The sequence below is a fragment of the Myotis lucifugus genome, unplaced genomic scaffold (assembly GCF_000147115.1).
Source record: "Myotis lucifugus unplaced genomic scaffold, Myoluc2.0 scaffold_125, whole genome shotgun sequence".
In the NCBI taxonomy this organism is placed as follows: Eukaryota; Metazoa; Chordata; class Mammalia; order Chiroptera; family Vespertilionidae; genus Myotis; species Myotis lucifugus.
In genome coordinates this window covers 2,952,974-2,970,838 of record NW_005871173.1, presented here as the reverse complement: position 1 = coordinate 2,970,838, position 17,865 = coordinate 2,952,974, and the positions used below count along the sequence as shown (strand labels likewise).

General features: G+C 48.0%; 1 protein-coding gene across 1 annotated transcript in view; it reads right to left on the bottom strand.

Moving 5' to 3' along the window:
- Positions 1-1,157: 1,157 nt before the first annotated feature.
- ARID1B (AT-rich interaction domain 1B) overlaps positions 1,158-17,865 on the bottom strand; it is a 305,167-nt gene continuing 288,459 nt past the window's right edge. Inside the window, 8 exon segments of the mRNA XM_023758177.1 lie at positions 1,158-4,086; positions 4,088-4,725; positions 6,979-7,109; positions 8,887-9,670; positions 10,898-10,994; positions 12,487-12,637; positions 15,318-15,490; positions 15,741-15,879. Of these exon segments, the coding sequence (XP_023613945.1) occupies positions 2,994-4,086; positions 4,088-4,725; positions 6,979-7,109; positions 8,887-9,670; positions 10,898-10,994; positions 12,487-12,637; positions 15,318-15,490; positions 15,741-15,879 (3,206 nt within the window). The 3' untranslated portion in view covers positions 1,158-2,993.

Genomic DNA, 17,865 nt, shown 5'->3' with positions numbered 1-17,865 from the left:
TTTTGAATAGGCCATATTCACCAATAAAAACTGATTCTGTGTCATTCTCAACTTCAAACAAAACATTTGAGTTTTTTTGAGAACATGCCACCCAATAATAGCTTTTATGTGACATTAAAAAAAAACTCACTCCAATACCAACAGACTCAACTTTATGGCACCATTCCAAAATACTAAACTTTCTTTGCACCTTTATTTTCATTTTTTTTTTTTGTACACATTTAAAGTATGGGCATCCTGTGAATTTCTGAAAAGCCTCATAGGAAAAGAACAACAACTAATTTTTAGGACAAAGAGTAACTCAGTTTGTAGGCAAGATGACCTCAGGCGGGCTGAGTCCTCCATGGGCTGGCCGTCTGGAACCTGGGGCGAGAATGTAGGAAGGATGCTAGTCTTCCTGGATTACTCTAGAGGCCACGGTCATGTCAGTGCGCAGACACGTGTCGTTCAATGGTCGGACTCTAGGTATCGAGTACAACTCAACCATGACAACAACAGTCTTCTGTAATGATTTTACTCTTTTGATGGACAAATGATTGGGATACTAGACTTCGAGGTTTGTATACACCTTTTATTCATACTCTATAAGAGAGAAGTTCTAATAATATTGAATCCCCTCTTACAAATCTCTGTATTTGAAGCTTGGAGCTCTAAGATCTGTTCTTAGCAAGCAGATGTATTTCAAGTAGATTATAAATGGGTTTTTAATTCACCACACATTTGGCTGATCGCTATGTAAGAAGACTAAGTGATGTGGGCGCTGATGGAGGAGGCTGCTTGCAGGAAAATTTTTCTTGTGACACTCGAGAGTCATGGCTCGCTCGGATTAGAACTGCGAGCTCTTGCCTAACTCTTCCCAGGGTGACCATGAGTGACGGGCGCCCGGACCACAGGCCTGGCGGAGGACTCGGAGTTTGGTATGCGGTGCCGGGAGGGTGTGTGAAGAGGTAGACTTAAGAGGGTGCCCACTGACAGCTTCATCCTGCAGCAGTTTCAGAGGGTGATTGCGACACAGTAACAGTCAATGACCCAGGAAGGAAACGTTTAAATTAGAAACGACTGGTATTAAAAAGCTACTGTGCACCAGGTAGGAAGGAATATGAGAATATTAATATGCCCTGAAATAGAAATAATCACTTTGCACTATGTACACCACATACAATAAAACATATTCTTTTTAACATTGCACAATATAAATATTATACACGGTGGAGTAAACTAAATGCAAAATAACTCCGAGGCACACAGAAAAAAACACGGACTAGATTGAACTCTGGTTAAAATTAAGACGGGTTAGTCAAAGGCAGTTTCACTCAGGCCGGAGAGCTCTCGAGGCCTCGCCTCATGGGCCAGCAGCCACCTCCCATGTACACTGAAAAGTCTCAGACCTCCATGGCGTTAGAGTTGATTGCTTCAAACAAAGGCTAATCAGCTAAATAATTTGAGAAAGTCAAACTGTTGCTCCCCACTCTAGTCGGTAACCCCTAAGGGTCCCTTCCGACCTCACGGTTTGGTGACGAGTGACTTGGTTAGTACACGGCTGTATTCCCCTATATCTGATAAATGACTGGGTTACTAGGAAACCACTTGAAGGAAACTAGAACAGTATTCAAGAACACCCATCACAGTGCTTAACAAGATTTAATGTACATTTATTCTTAACATGTGGAACATATAAAGATTTTATACTGAATAAATGATATTCATTAAGCCAGAGGAAAAGGAGGAATTTACATCAAGATTTTTTTCTTTTTTTTTTTAAACTACATTATCTTGAAATACAAATGTGGATTCTCGTCACTGAAAAATCTTTGAAGTTGTATTTCTTCCTTTTAGTTGTATTTTTCTCTTTTTTGTCTGTACTGGTGACCATTTTCTAAATCAATCCGTACGCAACCATTTCCACACCTTGATTCATGAAGCAAATGGTGATCAGCTGCGCTCCCGAAATAGAGCATGACTTTATACATACAGAAACTTGTACATTACCCTCTTTTTTTTTGTTTTTGTTTTTGTATTTTTTCTTTTTTTTTGGAGATATGGCCCTAATGAAAAAATATATAAAATAAAAATAAAAATTATTTAAAATCTACCATCACTTTGTAGTTACCACATCATGAAAAAGAAACTAAAAACTTTGTACTAAAAAAAAAAAAAAGAAAAAAAAGAAAAAAAATGAGGGTATGTTTAATGTACAACTTCTATATACATCACAGCCCATAGGCAGTAAAAAAAATATTTAAAAAATGATGAAAGGAATTGTGAAGAACTGTCATGTGGAAGGTCAAAGACAGACAGCAGACATGACGTAGTGGTGAGGAAGCAATTTCCGTTGATCGTTGTCAGGTATGTATTTTCAACCTTAACTTAAAAAAACTCCATTCGTATTGCTCCTAGCCTAAGGTAATCATTTTCCTGTGGAGAAACCAGTATCGTTCGCTAGTCTGACTACTGACTGACACACCTCCTTGAGCCCCGAGACCTACCCTCTAGCAGTTTCTATTGCACAGAGCTTTGGGCGATGGGACAGCTTTATTTCATTATCTGAAGGGTAACACGCCTGGGATAGGGATGGGTTTTCACCTTTTTGCCTCAGTGTGGTGAAATTTTCCCATCTTAGCATCTTTTGCCACAACTTTTTTCTTTAAAGTCAATTTGCTTCCCAAAAAATGCAATACAACATGGAAAAGAAAGAACATCAGAAAGAAAATCTGTGAAAAACAAAAAGTGACCTCTGAATACACTGGACAGCAACTTTGGTTAAAAAAAAATTAAAAAAACCCAACAGATGTACTTATACACACAGACAGCAAATATTAATTTCATAACTGTTCGAATTAATTATCTCTTTAATTCCCAATCGGTAAATATGAACGGGGCAGAGGAGCACACGTTTTCTTTTCCTTCTTCCTACGCTGGAGAAACAGAACAGAAAACAGCCGGGTGTACGGGAGCCTCAGTCGTCACTCACACGTGCGGCCTCCTCACCGGGGTCATAACTGCCCGATCTGAAACAGAACGTCACAGATGACGGACGCCACCAGCGAGTTCAGCACGGCCGAGATGGAGATGTCCAGCAGCCGGCCCTCGTGCAGCAGGAACTCGGAGCGGTTCTCGTCCACGCGGGCCATGGCCAGCAGCGCCTTGGCTGCGCGGCACATCATGTCCACGCTGGGCGGCTCCAGCGGCGGGGGCTGCATGTGCATGAGGCTGTGCTGGCTCTGCTGGTACTGGGCCATCGTCACCCCATCCTCCAGGAAGCTTATCAAGTTCCCGATGCTTCCCTTCTGCACAGCTATTGCCCTCGCGGCCAGCGTGTCCCCTTGGGCCAGGTTCGATAAGAGCGCCATGGACATTTCTCGACAGACCGGGTTTTTGCGGTCGCCCACGTACCTAACTAACGTCGCATAGAATTTCTCCTGCCGGCTAAACGGAGGCGTGGCCAGGATCAGGTCCACGTTATTGTCCTGGATGCTGAGTTTACAGAGCGTCTCCAGCACCAGTCTCTGCGGCGACAGCACGGAGTTGGGTCCCACCGTGGGGAAGGGGTCTTGCGCCTCCGCAGAGGGGCACACCATCCAGTGCAGCAAGCCGTCCAGGATCGGCAAGCAGATGCTCTCCGTGTACGCAGACAAGTCCAGCTGCCCGGAAATGTTGGCCAACGTGACCAGCGTGTTATCCCGTAAGACCTCGAGGCAGTCCCACCACCACTCGTCTTTGCTGCAGGCCACCCCCTTGTCCTCGTCCTCCTCCTTCTCGTAGGTCTGCGGCGCCCGCTTCCGCTCCGGGTGCTCGTGGTGCAGGAGGATGAGCTTCCCCAGGATCAGCACCAGGCCCGGGTGTTTGGACATCTCGGCGTCGTTGCCAGGCACGAAGGACAGGCTGCGGACGATGTTGGACACGCAGATGCAGCGCTTGGCCAGGGAGTCCTGCCAGTGCGCCACGGTGCAGAGCGGCGTCTCGTCGCGGCTGCCCGGCTCGTCCTCCAGCAGCTTGATGTTGCGGTGGCTCCGGGCCTGGTGGATGCCGAAGGGGAACTTGCCGCTGTCCGGCTGGGCCCCCGGGGTTGGGCGTCCTCCGGCAGCGCCCCGGCCGCGCGGACAGGACGTCGTCGATGGTCGCGATGATGCTTTTCTCTGGCTGCTCCTCCAGCTCCCCCTTTCCCTCCAGCTCCTTCTTGGGGCCCGCGGCGCTCGGAGCGGGCGGCGGCCGCCTGCGCGGAGGGATCTCCATCTTGCTCTCGAAGTGCGTCTGGATGTGCTCCGTGGTGTCCCCGCCGCCCAGCTGCCAGTGCAGGAGCCCGCTGCTGAACTCCTGCACGCGGCCCAGCCGGTCGGAGCGGTCGACCACGAACAGGTTGTTCTTTTTGACGATCTTGATGGGCAGCTTGTCGAACTTGCTGGCTTGCCTGGGCTTCTCCTTTGGCTCGGCCGCGGCGTCGGAGGGGCTCAAGGCCGCGCTGCCCTTCTCCTCGGCCTCGGCCTTTGCACCGTCTTCCTCCTCTGCCTCCTCCTCCTCCTCGTCCTCCTCGTCCTCCATGCATTCCGCAGCGTCCTCCTCCCGCCCACACTCGTCGGCCCAGGCCTGGCCCTCATCTTTCTTCACTGCGTTGTGGTCAAGTGCTTTTTGGCTGGGGTCTCCCACTTCATATTCCATAAGAATTCCAAAAATGTCAATCAGGCATTTCCTAAAGTACTCCACTAAAAGTTCCAGAAATCCGGACAACTGCAGAGGAGAAAGAGACCAAGAACAGGCTTAGTGTCAGGGAATCGGCCAGGCCTGCCACCCCGGTAAGCCCTGACGCTAGCAATCGTCTGGGAGGACTCTCCCAGGGCCCCCTGCGTGCCTGGCTAGGCCCAAACTACTCACCCGTCACTACTGTCTTCCTGAAGCTCTATTATTAACTAAACCGATATCTGCCCTGTTTCTTATGTCCTGCTTACTTTCCTGCACTACCGACATGAAAACTTACCTGTTTATTTCATTTTTCTAAGATTACTCCCCCCCCTCCCAACACAATGCATTCATTACCATAAGAGCAGGGAAGTGAGCCTCTTTCCTATTATTTTATCCGAGACTCTGCCTGCCTGGGTTTTCACTGTTGTCATCATCGAACTGGATGGTTATTTTTGTCTCAGGTGCCACAGGTCATGCTGATTTACTCTTTGCAAGAGGTATTTTTAGCAACGTAGTAGCCCATAACAGAAAATTAAAAGCAAATCAATTGAGTCCCCGATAAGTGGATTAGAATGTTTCCTTGAAGGCAGTTTTACCTTCCAGCTATTCGAGGCTCTAGCTGAAGACAAAGCCACGAGGACCAGTTTTGTTTCTTTTAAGCACATGTCTGTACCAAGAAAAGCAACATCCTCCCCAATTAGCACCCGCTCAGCTCCCCTCCCCCAGAGTGCCACTGGCATCTTGGGGACGATAAAGCACCAGGAAGAAAGAAAGGGTTCTTCAGTGGAAATGTGCGGAAGGCAACCACTGTCCTAGCTGCTGCCAGCTTCCGAGCGGAGCGTGATTATCACGTGAGGGGAATCGGAGAGCAACCAGAAAGCACCGCCCTCAGGGCACAGGCAGGGTTTCCCCAGCGCAGGCGTGGGTGTCCCCCCCGCCCCCCTCCCACCTCCCACCTCCCACCCCTCCGCGGAGCCAGACCTCCTTCCCCGGCAAGGACAGGGAAGCGGTAGAGCGGCCCTGCCGGAAAGGTGGGACCCACAGCAGCTCACCTCCCACAGGATACAGTGCATCACTCCAGCAAAGGACGCACGTGTTTTAATACTTATTTTCAGTTGAAACGAACTTCATGTAATGTTTATGACCTTATTCACACACTTCCTATCACCTGAGAAACTGCCTTTCAGGGCTACAATGAACACTTAAATGAGAAGAGAGGGAGGTTCTGGTCCTATTTCAATAGAAGCAAGGAATTAGATGTTTGGGCCTTTTCACCAAAAGCAGTTGTTCACACACAGTAGGGAAAATACCCCTTTCTCATGTTTGTTTCTGAAGATTTCTTTAAAAGTCCATAGTGAGGGGACCCTTGGGCGTTTCTCCTAACCCTCAGCTCCCTCGCTCTGTGAGCTGTTATGCTGGAATCTACTCTAAACCTAGCGCTGCGCAGAGGAGGGCTGTCAGCTCGTGTCCTGGCTTTAAAGGCCTCAGCAACCTGGAGGGGCGGAGACAGGAGCACACCAAGAGGCGCGTCGCCAGGAGTTCATGACTATTTCAGCTGGGTGGGCACATGGGGACTCATTAAACTGTCTCCTCTACTTGTGTAGTCTGTGGACGTGGAGGGCTGGCTGTATGCGTTGATCTACACTGTTTATATAGGGACTTGGGCATCCGCGGACTTAGATATTCATGGGGGTTCGGTGTCCTGGAATCCACCCCCCCATGGAAACTAAGGAACAACGTATGTATCTGGGGAGTCAAAGTTATATGCAGCTTTTTGATTGTGTGGGGGTACCTGTAACCCCTGCGCTATTCAAGTGTCAACAGTATACTATGTATCTTCTAAATATAAAATTTCTCTTTAATTTTCCTTTTTAAAAAACTTTTTAGTTAAGAGAAGGGTGAGGTCCCATTGGAAAGAATAACACTCCATTGCAACCCACTCAATTTCCATCACCGACTACGGACATAACTTTATGTGGCATCTGAGTTAATTCACATCGGGCTGCTAATATTCATTCTAAGCAGCAAATTAATTTTACTGTCATCCATTCCATACGCACACGCACACAGGCATGCACGCACGTACATGGTCATGGTGTTCTTATGAGACAGAGGTATGTGTAAATTTATATAAAGACTGAAATGAATTGTCATTCTGCACTGAATTCTCGGGCAACCACACACTGATTGATGTTGGTGGTAAAGAGGGCCAGGCGCCGAGCGCCGGCATTAGTGAAGCATGAAGCACCCCTTGGTTCTCGTGCTCTGCTTCGGTCCTCGGCTCCACTGGTGCGAGCTCACCTGGGAGAGATTGAACGTAGCGACAGTGCTGTCATCATACAGGAGGATGTTTATAGTGTCCAAAGCCCAAGTACTTTCAGCCAAGAGACCTGACTTCAGGGACATCATCACACGCCAGGCCTCCGGGGTAACTAAAAACGGGGAAAGAACAGGATGTGATGAATATTAACGCCATGCGTGAAAGAACAGAAAATAACAAAGAATAAGAGAAAAGAAATGGTGGTAAGGACTGGCTTTAAATAACTGTCCTGAGGGATTGTTCGACACGATCACTTCCAGATTTGAAGCGAGGTGATGGCTGTACTAAGACACTTTGGTCTTGAAGGCCTTTTGCTTTGCTGGTTGAACAGGAGCCCACACGCTTCTCCAGGAGGCTGTGGTTCAGCACAGCCCCGCTTTTTTCCTTTACCCCCTAACAGATGCATCCGTTTCAATAACCGAGTCAAACCAAACAATGCTACTTGTCATTGTTGCCTGCTCCATTCACAAATGTCTCAGCACGGGGGTCTTTGGAAGGCTGGCGAGTATGCAGAGTATAAGCCAAACTTCAATTCCAACCGCAAAGTCCTGGCTTTCCCATGCCGACCTGTTTCTCAGCTCTGGCCCTCAGGGCACTCTGTGGACAACCCCAGCGCTTTGATGGTCAGGATTTTTCAGGAGCTGAGCCTGAGCCGGGGGATGGGACATAGAGAGCTGCACTTTAGTCCTCTCCATTCCTGTCACTGAGGAAGACAGAGCCATGTGATAAAACGCATGCAGGCTTTGCCATAGCTGGGCTAGGAAAAGAGGCCATCATCTGCCAATTTCAGGGGGGGGGGGGCATCTCAGGAACCTGGGAGGGCACATGGTGTGAGTGGACCTGCCCAGCCAGAACTCACCACAGCCACAGCCTCACGTCGGGAGGGGACTGTGGGTTTCCACCTTTATTTTAATTTCGTCTACTTTTCAATTTTTCTAAGATAGGCACATATTAGTTTTATCATAGAAAAAGCAAGCTTCCTTTTTAAAATGAGGAACATAAATTTCTCTAGACTACAGACAAATACTGGTATAACATGTACTAAGAAACTTTATATAAATTTAAATATTTATTTAAACGTGTACACACACATAAACACAAATACGTGTGCATATTTTTACATCTATTTCCATATGAAAATGGTGCTCTGAGTCTGTATCTCTATCTCTTGCTACCCTCCTGCACCCTTTTCTCTACAGGTCCTTACAGTCCAATGAGTGGAAACATCTTTAACATTTTTCTAATCATTGAATATGATTTCATGTCAAGTGATTTTGAGATTTTTGAAAAGAATCTTTTAGTATAATCAAGATCTTTAATTCCCTTTGCTGTACTGAAAGTGCTTAAAAACTAATGCAGAGAAACTGTGTACTCCCAGATGGGATGTCTCCTTCGTGTTCAGAAGGCCCCTAGCAGGACCGACGAGCCCATCAGTGGTAACTGAAGCAGCCCCCTGGCCGGGTCGACCAGTGCCCTCCCGTTACACGGACCCGTAGATCGCAATCCCTATCTGCCCACATATCACGTTCAGGCTTCCCCTCTCCCAGGGAAACCCACTGCTCACCTCTGCCTTCGAGCCCCACAGCTGTTCTAAGCACGTGGTGCAGAGAGAAAGTGCTTGCTTTAGGTCAGATCTTTCGGCCAGAAGCTAGTCCACCCCCCCCTCCCCCCAGCACCACTCCCACGGAAAACACCGTGACCAGGCTTTCCCCTGGTGCTGCTGCTCACTTCAGATTAGTGAGTTATTACCACCACTGCTCCTCTCGGAAACATGGCAGTCTGTACTCATGGGCGGCTCACTCCTTTGAGATCAACAGCAAGACCGTATGAACTAAAATGTAAATTCTGGCCACACGGGGCTTCCTTGGGGAGCAGAGCTGGGTGCTTACCGATGTCCTTCGAGGTAATCTTCCGCCTCTGTTTCAAGACCGGCTGGGACGCCTCCACGGAGCCAGGAGGGAAGGTGATCTCCCTTCTGATCGGGGGCGGCTGGGGGGGCGGCCCCGTGACCTGGGGCGCGGGGACGGTGGGCATGACCTTCTGCATCTTCATGGAGGGCAGGAAGGGGGACTTGCTGGGGGACATGCGGCTCTCCAGGGCGCGCGGGAAGGCGGCGGGGCTGGGCGCTCGGGAGATGTGGTTTGGCAGTGACGGCGGCGTCTGGTAGGACGACTGAGGCGGGCGCGTGATGGGCTGCATGGAGGCCGACGAGGACATGTAAGGCTGACGCTGGCTGACGTGAGAAGGCCACTGGCTCTCGTGATTTATCCTCTGATCAGGGACCATCATGTCATCCGTGCGGCTCATGCCTGGGTAGGGGGGGGCCTGGGCGGGGCCGCCGGGGCCCTGCCTGCCCTGGTAGGGGTAAGGCATATCATTCCGAGCCGCCCACAGGCTCTGCTGCGGCCCTTCCCCGGAGGCCGGCTGCAGGGGGCCGCCCATCATTTGCGGGGGGAGGCCGTGCGGGGGCATCTGCCCCGGGCCCTGCACCCTCTCTCTGCCGTAGGGGTAGGCGTACTGGCCCTGCAGGGGCCGGCGCTCGGGCCCGGAGTAGGAGCTGCCGTACTGGTTGTACATCTCGGGCTGCTGGCTGCCGAACTGCACGTTGTACATGTCCCCCTCGTGGCGCTTGGCGGGAGGACCGTACATGCCGTCCATGTGGCGCTTGTAGTTCTGAAATTCACACAAAGGCAAATCGCACTCACGTGCTTTTCCAGGAATAACCACACACTCCCCTTATGCAAAAGTTATCACGTGGCGGATGTTCACTCCGAAGTGGACATGGGAAGCTGGCGTAACTGAGGACTAACGATTTATGTCTCATTTCAGTGTTGCACCCGCACCCCCATGCCAGCACCCACGGACCTCCCGTTTATTTCATTGCTTGGTGTTGTCTGTGGGATCAGGGGCCTGGAGTGACGCTGAGGGGGCCCAGCAGGTAGAAGGATATTCCGAGGGCCACCCTGAGAGCGTTCTGGGTTCAACAATTCCTTAGGCCTAACTCTACAGAAAAGCCTCCCCAAAGGATCTGGCTCCTCAGACTGGACCTGTGCTACCCTGACACCCACATTCCATGGCCTGCACCCCAACTTCCAGCTTGTCCAGGTCAGACTACCCAGCCTGAGGACAGGCTGGGCGCAGCCGGTTCCTCAGCTCCTGGTCGGGGGGTGTCTCCTGATGGAGTGAGTGAGATGCTGACATGGGAACTGAACTTTCACCTCATTTGAAAACCGTTAGGATCAGTTGGTTTAATAACACAGCCCACTGTAGATGCACGCGCCGGTAAAATTAAATACATGTTTGACCCCCTCTATTTGACACGCGGTCTTAGGCCTTGGAGTGTGTGGAAGTTGCCTTCCTGTGTGAAAGCCTAGCCTGACGGCCGTCCTCTGCACCCGCAGTGTCGGCGAGCTGGTCCCGCACAGCCAGCCTCTGGGCTGCAGGGCTGCGAGGACCAGCACAACCTATCCAACCGTCAAATGCAGTCAGTTACTATCTGCTCTTTAAAAGCCAACCACTTTCACTTAGTAGGTAATTTTTAGTTGTTTTTTCCTACGTCCTCTTTAAAATATATCCACATATTTCTGGTCTAAAATGGCGTTTGATCGGACAGTACACACAGACGTTTAAAACATACTTAAGCTGGGCTTGTTACTATTTGCACGGGCGCATGTCCTTAACTTCTTATAACACATTATACTTGTTTGGGATACCCTACATCAAGAGCCGTTTTTAATTTGCTGGCTTCCAAATCTGAGACTATGTTCTCGCACAAACAAATAACATTGTGATTGCTCAACAAATGCTAATCATTTTGGTTATACTTGCTAGAACTCTCCGCAGTGCCAGGAGTTTGTGTCTGAACCAGAAGGCACCAGGGCACGCCCACTCACCACTCACCGGCTGCTGCGGGTACAGGCCCGGCTGGTGTCCTCCATACGGCGGCTGTCCTGAGGGTGGGCCTTGGCCCGGGTACTGCTGCCCGTAGGGTTCATGCCTGGAATGATGCATTCAAAGAAAACTTCCTTTGCAAAGGACCTCAGGCCACGGGAGAAAGGAACAGTCTATTTCCTGAAATTCTATACTCAACAGCTTTTCTTCCCCTCACTCGCACACCTTCCAGCAGAGGCAGTCTGAGCAGCTGCAGAAGAACTCTTAGCAAAAGGATGGGAACACCCATTCTGGGACCGCTGCCATTTCCTGGGCAGTAGGTGTGAGGAGTCCTGGCTGGCGGGGCAGCACCCTCTGCCTTTGAGTCAAGGCCCTGCCCACCCACTGACACCCTGGGAGTGCCATACAGGGTTGTGCTGCGGGTATTCACGAAAGGAAGAAACAGCACAGAGTCAAAGAGTCCAAGCAGAGGACCAGGACATGAACATACAATAATGGAAACTAGTTCTACTTCTCCCTTTCTCATTATGAATAAGAAATGTTCATTTTTAAAGGTATACATCAATATTAATGCAAACGATATTAAGTTAGCTAGTAACTGTATGGATGTTAGTGCTCAAAATTTCAAAGTCCTACAATCATAAAAGGCTATAGAAAAGAATAACAGGAATTATTTAAATGTATTACTATTAAATCTTAAAATGGGAATGAGCAATACATTTTTTTCAGCTAATATACTGAGAAATTATAAATACCATAAAATAGCATGTTTAAAAAACCCCCAATAAATTTGAAATTTAAAAAAATTAACTGGTTTAGTTAGTATATTGATCTTGTAAGAAATAGAATAATTAAACTGAATATATTCCTGAACTGGTCAGTGAATAAGACAGAAAATAAATGAACTTTTAGACTATCACATGTAAAACAGACACGGGAATTTTTGCTAACAACATTGATATCTAGAAGGAAGCTTATAGTTAGGAGAAAAAAATATAATTGACATAGATAAAATTTAAGCTGAGCAACTTTATAGAAGAGAAAACTCAGCAATGAGGTAAGCCCCTCTCTCTAATGCGGTAGAACCAAAATGACTTCTACACCTAGGCTACACAACCTTCTTCCTATATTTGCTTTGGTTCCTTTAAGAATATATGTCCCATGCCCTGACCAGTGTTAATGGTTAGAGCCTTGGCCTGTGCACCAAGGGGTCCTGGGTTCGATTCCTGGCCAAAGGCACATACCCGGGTTGCAGGTTCGATCCCCGGCCCCAGTTGGGGCATATGCGGGAAGCAACTGATCAATATAATCAATGTTTCTCTCTCCTCTCTTTCTTCTCTCCCTCCCACTTTCTCTAAATATCAATGGAAAAAATATCCTCTGGTGAGGATTAACAACAACAAAAGGAATATATTTCCCAGGACAACTGTTTCCCTTCTGATCATCAGCCAACACACACACACACACACACACTCCCGAGCTGGGCCTGGACCCGCAGGAACACGGACACTGTGTGACCATCGCCGCCAGGGCTCAGGAGTGTGTGCTGGAGCACTGTTTCCGGTGAACGGCTTCATCTTTGCCTGAGAGACACTCACCTCCGGTCGTAGGTGGCTCCGTAGGGGAACTGCTGCCGCTGCCCCATGCCCAGGCCGGACATGGCCCCGGAGGGACTCTGGTTGTACATGTCCTGCATGCTGCTCGTGGGCATCGGGCCCTGCGACATGAAGGGCTCGCTGCCTCCAGGCACTGGGACGTGGTGAAGAACAGACGACAGTCAGCATTCCCAAAGCCCAAGGCCCTGTCTAGCCATTTGTTATTGTTAATACGGCAGATATATCTTACCCTTATATGACCAATAATATGAATGAAAGAGCGTAAGGTCTACAGTCAAGGTGGGCCCTGTGGGCAGAACCTTAAGATGGACCCCAGATCCCCACCCCATGTACACGCCCCGCACGGCCCTCTGAGTGTGGGCAGGACCCCTGAATTCAGGGGGATAACCGGAGGAGAGACTGTCAGGTGGGCCCTTTAAATTGCCTCTAAAGGCCGGAGACAGATGAGTCAGAGGTGCTCCCCTGGTGGTCCTGAAGAAGCACCCGCCTTGCAGGGGAGAGGGTCATGGATAAGAACGGGCAGCAGCCTCTGGGAGCTGCCCAGACCCTCAGACGACGGCCAACAGGACCCCTCATTCCGCAGCTGCAAGGGACCGAGTGCACCAGCCACCTGCACGAGCCAGAGGTGCCGAGCCCCAGAGGAGCCAAGCCTGCCTGACACCGGATGCCTGAGTGAGCGGGGCTGAGCACGCAGGAACTGACATCAGTTTTATGCTGCTTTAAGCTGCCAACTGTGTGGTAACATTGAAAACGGGCAAGTTGGCACACTTCTGAGTTGACTTCCTTGTCTATAAAATGGGTCTGGAGAGAGAGAGATGAGATACTTGCAGAGCTAGTGCCCGTCCCTGATGGGGAAAGTGAAAACCTCGACACAGACACCCACCCACCGACCCACTCCAAAAGCAGGATAAAGGAGGTCACTAGGGAGTTAATAGCTCCAGAATGGAGGAGATGCACTATTTCGATCAGGGGTAGAGCGACAATTAGGTCAAATGTACAAATGAGCATCAGCTCAGCGCCTGAAGGAAACTGGGTCAAGCCCAGAAACTAGCCTGTCGGCAAATTACACATTTTAATGCAAATCTTAATTGATATGTAGTACTACCACCTTCTTCATCCCATGAAGGTTACTTCTATCTTACATGAGGAAAAAGCTGATTAAAGTTTTGTGAGCTGATAGATTTGTTAGGCTGGCAGAGAGGTGCAGACAAGGAAGCCGGAAACTGCTGGCCGGTATTCTTTACAATGGCTTTCACATTTTTTATCTTATTTGATCTCCATCAACCCTCAGTTGAACCAGTTTTGATGTTATTTTCCATTTTATAGAATTAAAAACAGAGACAGACAGAAATTAAGGGGGATGACTAAAGTAACTTAATTTCCCTATATACAAAGAGTTCTTAAAAACCAATAAGAAAAAAAAATCAAATGAAAAAATGGGAAAACACATAAATGGATATTCACAGAACAAGAAAAATAAATGGCTGATAAATATATATAAAAGATGTATGGCCTTGCCAATAATTAAAGAAATCCAAGTTAAAACAATAACGAGGCCTTTCCCCCCTCTCAATCTGACCGGCAAATACTAAAACGACTGATAATAATCATCTTTGGCATGAGAGTGAGCACCACGCACTCCCCCATCTCCACGTTGAGCATTAAACTGGCACAGCTGTAGCCAGCACTTGCCCACTAGGCTGGACTTTGGGCCTCCCCACAGAAGCAACAAGGACAAAGAGCTGGGTTTATGTCGGCAGTGAAATAAAAAAATCAGAGTGCCACCAAGTCCGCTGACAGAATATGGAGGAATGCAAAACGTTACTGTGGCAGGGGTAGGGCTGCGAGAAAGCCTGTCTCCCGGGGCTTTTCTGTTTATCTGCTTCAATTTGGTACTAAATCCACCAGCGGAGCACGTGAGCTGAAGTACACTTCCTCCTGAGCAGCGGTATCGCTTCCACAATCGATGAAAACAAGTTCTATGGCTGCCCAGGGCCTGGCGAGGCAGTGTGCTGCCATCCCACCCTCCACAATAAAGGAAATGTGGGCACAAGGAAACAAAAGAAGTACAATCTCGCGGTCTAACAGCATGTCGGTAGGAAGTTCATAATAACTTTTGAAGCCAGATTCCAAATACTACTAATTATTTTTCCATGTTATTATGGTCACATTTTCAGTCTAAAATGTGAAACCACCACCAACAGCACTAACAAAATGTTCTTTCTAACATCGCACACCACTAAGAAAAATAGCTACCTCCAACGTTCACAAAGCCTTTGAATTTCCGAGTTTATGGATTTATTGCAAGTTCTGCAAAATCTTTACTTGGATTAGGCAGCTCTGAAGCTTGAAAGGAAAAAGTATAGATTGTCTTGCTTTATGTAACAGATAAATCTGAAAGTTACACCATATAAAATACAGTTTGTGGTTTAACGTGCTTTTCCATGAGGAGCTGGTCCTGGTCTGCCCATCCCCCTAGCACCCAGCCCCGTGCCCAGCCCAGGCCCCGTGCCCACCACCACGCCCATGCCTGGTGGCATTCAGAGCACGCTTGCTTCCTGTGCCAGTCCTTCTTCTGTGGCCTGTATGTGCATTACTCCCATCATACTCATGGCACCCTGTATGCAGGTCCTAGTAATATCAATTTCTAGGTGAGGAAATGAAGCACAGAGATGCCAAGTACTTTCTCCAAGGCCAGAAACTCAGTAAACGGGAGCTGGGGCTGAACTCTGTCGAATGCACGAGGGAATGGTGGTGAGACGGCAGAGAGGAGGCTCCGCGACCACGCCATGCAGAGGCGCCTCTGCACCTACCTTTTCTCATTCCGCCAAAGGGGTCCTTGTTGGGCTCATAGGGCACCCTGCCCATCACGTCAGGCATGCTCATGCCCTGCTGGTACGGGGTGCTCGGAGTCATGGAGTTCCGTTTTGGGAACGATGAGTCGCCCGCGTCTGAGAATGGGTCGTGCACACTGACTGTACTGCTTCTGAGCGGATGGGAGAAATGAAAGCTTAATGTCAGAGCAGGAAGCGTTACCTCCAAACACGTATTCAGAAAACAAGCTACTCTTGAAATCAGTAAATGTAAAAACTATCCAAATAAATTACCACTAAAACTAGTAGCAGTCAACATTTAACAACTCACTAGGGAACACCATCTGTGTCCTCTATGAGGTTTGCTGCAGAAAATGAAGATAGGCAAGTCTGATTCTGCATGCTCACAGTTCTTTAACATACCTTCCACCTTGCATTGGGGTCATCTGTCCATGAGGGGTGGAGGCCGGAGTAGGTGGCTTCAGGTCACCTGGAACTTCGGCCATCGAATTACTGCCAGTTGATTGGGGGGTCTGTGGACCTTGCAAGGATCCTGAATTAGCTGATAGTGGTAGGTGCCAAGAGAAAATGGGGAAAAAACAAGGTTATCAAAGTAAGATCATCCTTGCTAGTTATTAAAAAAAAAAAAAGACAACAATACCCATTGCTGGTCAGGCCTGAGTAAAATTAGTCACTCTTCTATTTTTTTATAGAGGTATAATGGACATATTCTAATATTCTTAGGAGTACAATGTAATAATTTTGACATTTGTAACTATTGCAAAATGATCACCACAGTAAATCTAGTTAATATCCTTGACCATACACCATTACAATTTTTTTTTCTTACACATTATTTGTAGTGAAAAGTTTAACTCTGGAAACATACTTTATTTGTGAGCCATAAAACAGTTATACTTTTGACCAGGTAATGACTTTCCTGGGTAATAATACCAAGAAAATAATCAATGTAAAGGAAGTTTTAGGCAGAAAAGTGTTTATTTCAGTGTTGTTTATAATGTAGATAATTTAAATGTCTGAGAATAAGGAATAATGGGATGAAAATTTTGGTATATCAATTTGATGGACTATTGTGCTGTTTTAAAAAAATTAGAAAAATTAGTTCTGGTCTTACTTTTTAACTTAAGAAAGTTTAAGTTGAAAAGCAATGACACAAAATAACAACGGGCCTTTTTCGTATTTCGATGCCTTCTAAATGTCTACAAGTATCTATGCTCTGTCATTAGCAGTGATTTTTGGAGCTATGAAATTAGATTTGTGACTACACAACACAATACTGGGTTGGAATTCATTAATGTCATTATCGGAGTTTATAAGGCTTGGCTTTAACTATAATTACATTATAGGAATAGCTTAGAACTGAGTAGATCTTTTAAAAATTTAAGCAAGGAGTCTTGAAAATATTAACCTCACCTTATAGGAAAAACAATATTTTAAGAGCTTCTGCTTTATCATTGATCATAGATATTGGTTTCATTTACTAATCATTTATTGAATAAACAATGGGCTCACTCTATTGCAGGCTCTTTTCCATCCCTGAGTTCCACCCGTGCATCAAACTGACAAGAAAAGACAAACATCTCTGCCCTTGTGCAGTCTACAACGAACACTTTCAGAACTGTCACACATGGCGGATTCCTGGCTGCTGGTACATGCTACATCTACAGTTCCTTTCCTGTGCAGCGCCCAAGGCTCATGAGCGACCACCATCCTTGTTGTACTTTAGAGGAAACAGAGTTAAACTGGTCACTAGCGAGTGTGCTATAAAGGCGACGGGTCTGTCACTCCTACTCAGCCAGCCCCAGCCATGTGAGCACAGCCATGCCCAGGTGTGAGCAGGGCCTTCCCTAGGTGTGAGCACAGCCATGCCCAGGTGTGAGCAGGGCCATGCCCAGCTGTGAGTACAGCCATGCTTAGGTGTGAGCACGGCCTTCCCTAGGTGTGAGCACAGCCATGCCCAGCTGTGAGCAGGGCCATGCCCAGGTGTGAGTACAGCCATGCTTAGGTGTGAGCACGGCCTTCCCTAGGTGTGAGCACAGCCATGCCCAGCTGTGAGCAGGGCCATGCCCAGGTGTGAACGGGGCCATTCCCAGCTGTGAGCATGGCCATCCCCAGCAAGACCAGGTCTGTCCAGGTCCCACCTGGTCGGGGGTGAGTACTGGTGACAGCCAACAGGCTGTGTTCTGTGCAATGTCTTCCCTGGGTGCCCAGGACTAGTGTGACTCTGGGAAGTTCTCAGAGACGCGGGAAGACTTCCTTGTAATGTATCTTTTTAGATGTAGACATCTTAAAAATACAAACTTACTAACTCATGCTTATAAGCCAGATTTTGGTGAAACCCTAGAAATGCATATTTAAAAATGTGATGAGAGAAAAAGCAGTCTTTATAAACATATAGGCTAACCCTACAGACAAGAGCTGGCAGGAGCGATGCCTGGTGTTCTCCATGGAGGAGCGGGCTGCTCGCAGCCTGCACACTTCCTCGGAAACATGGCTCACAGGCTGAGATTTCAGAATGACCCTTATT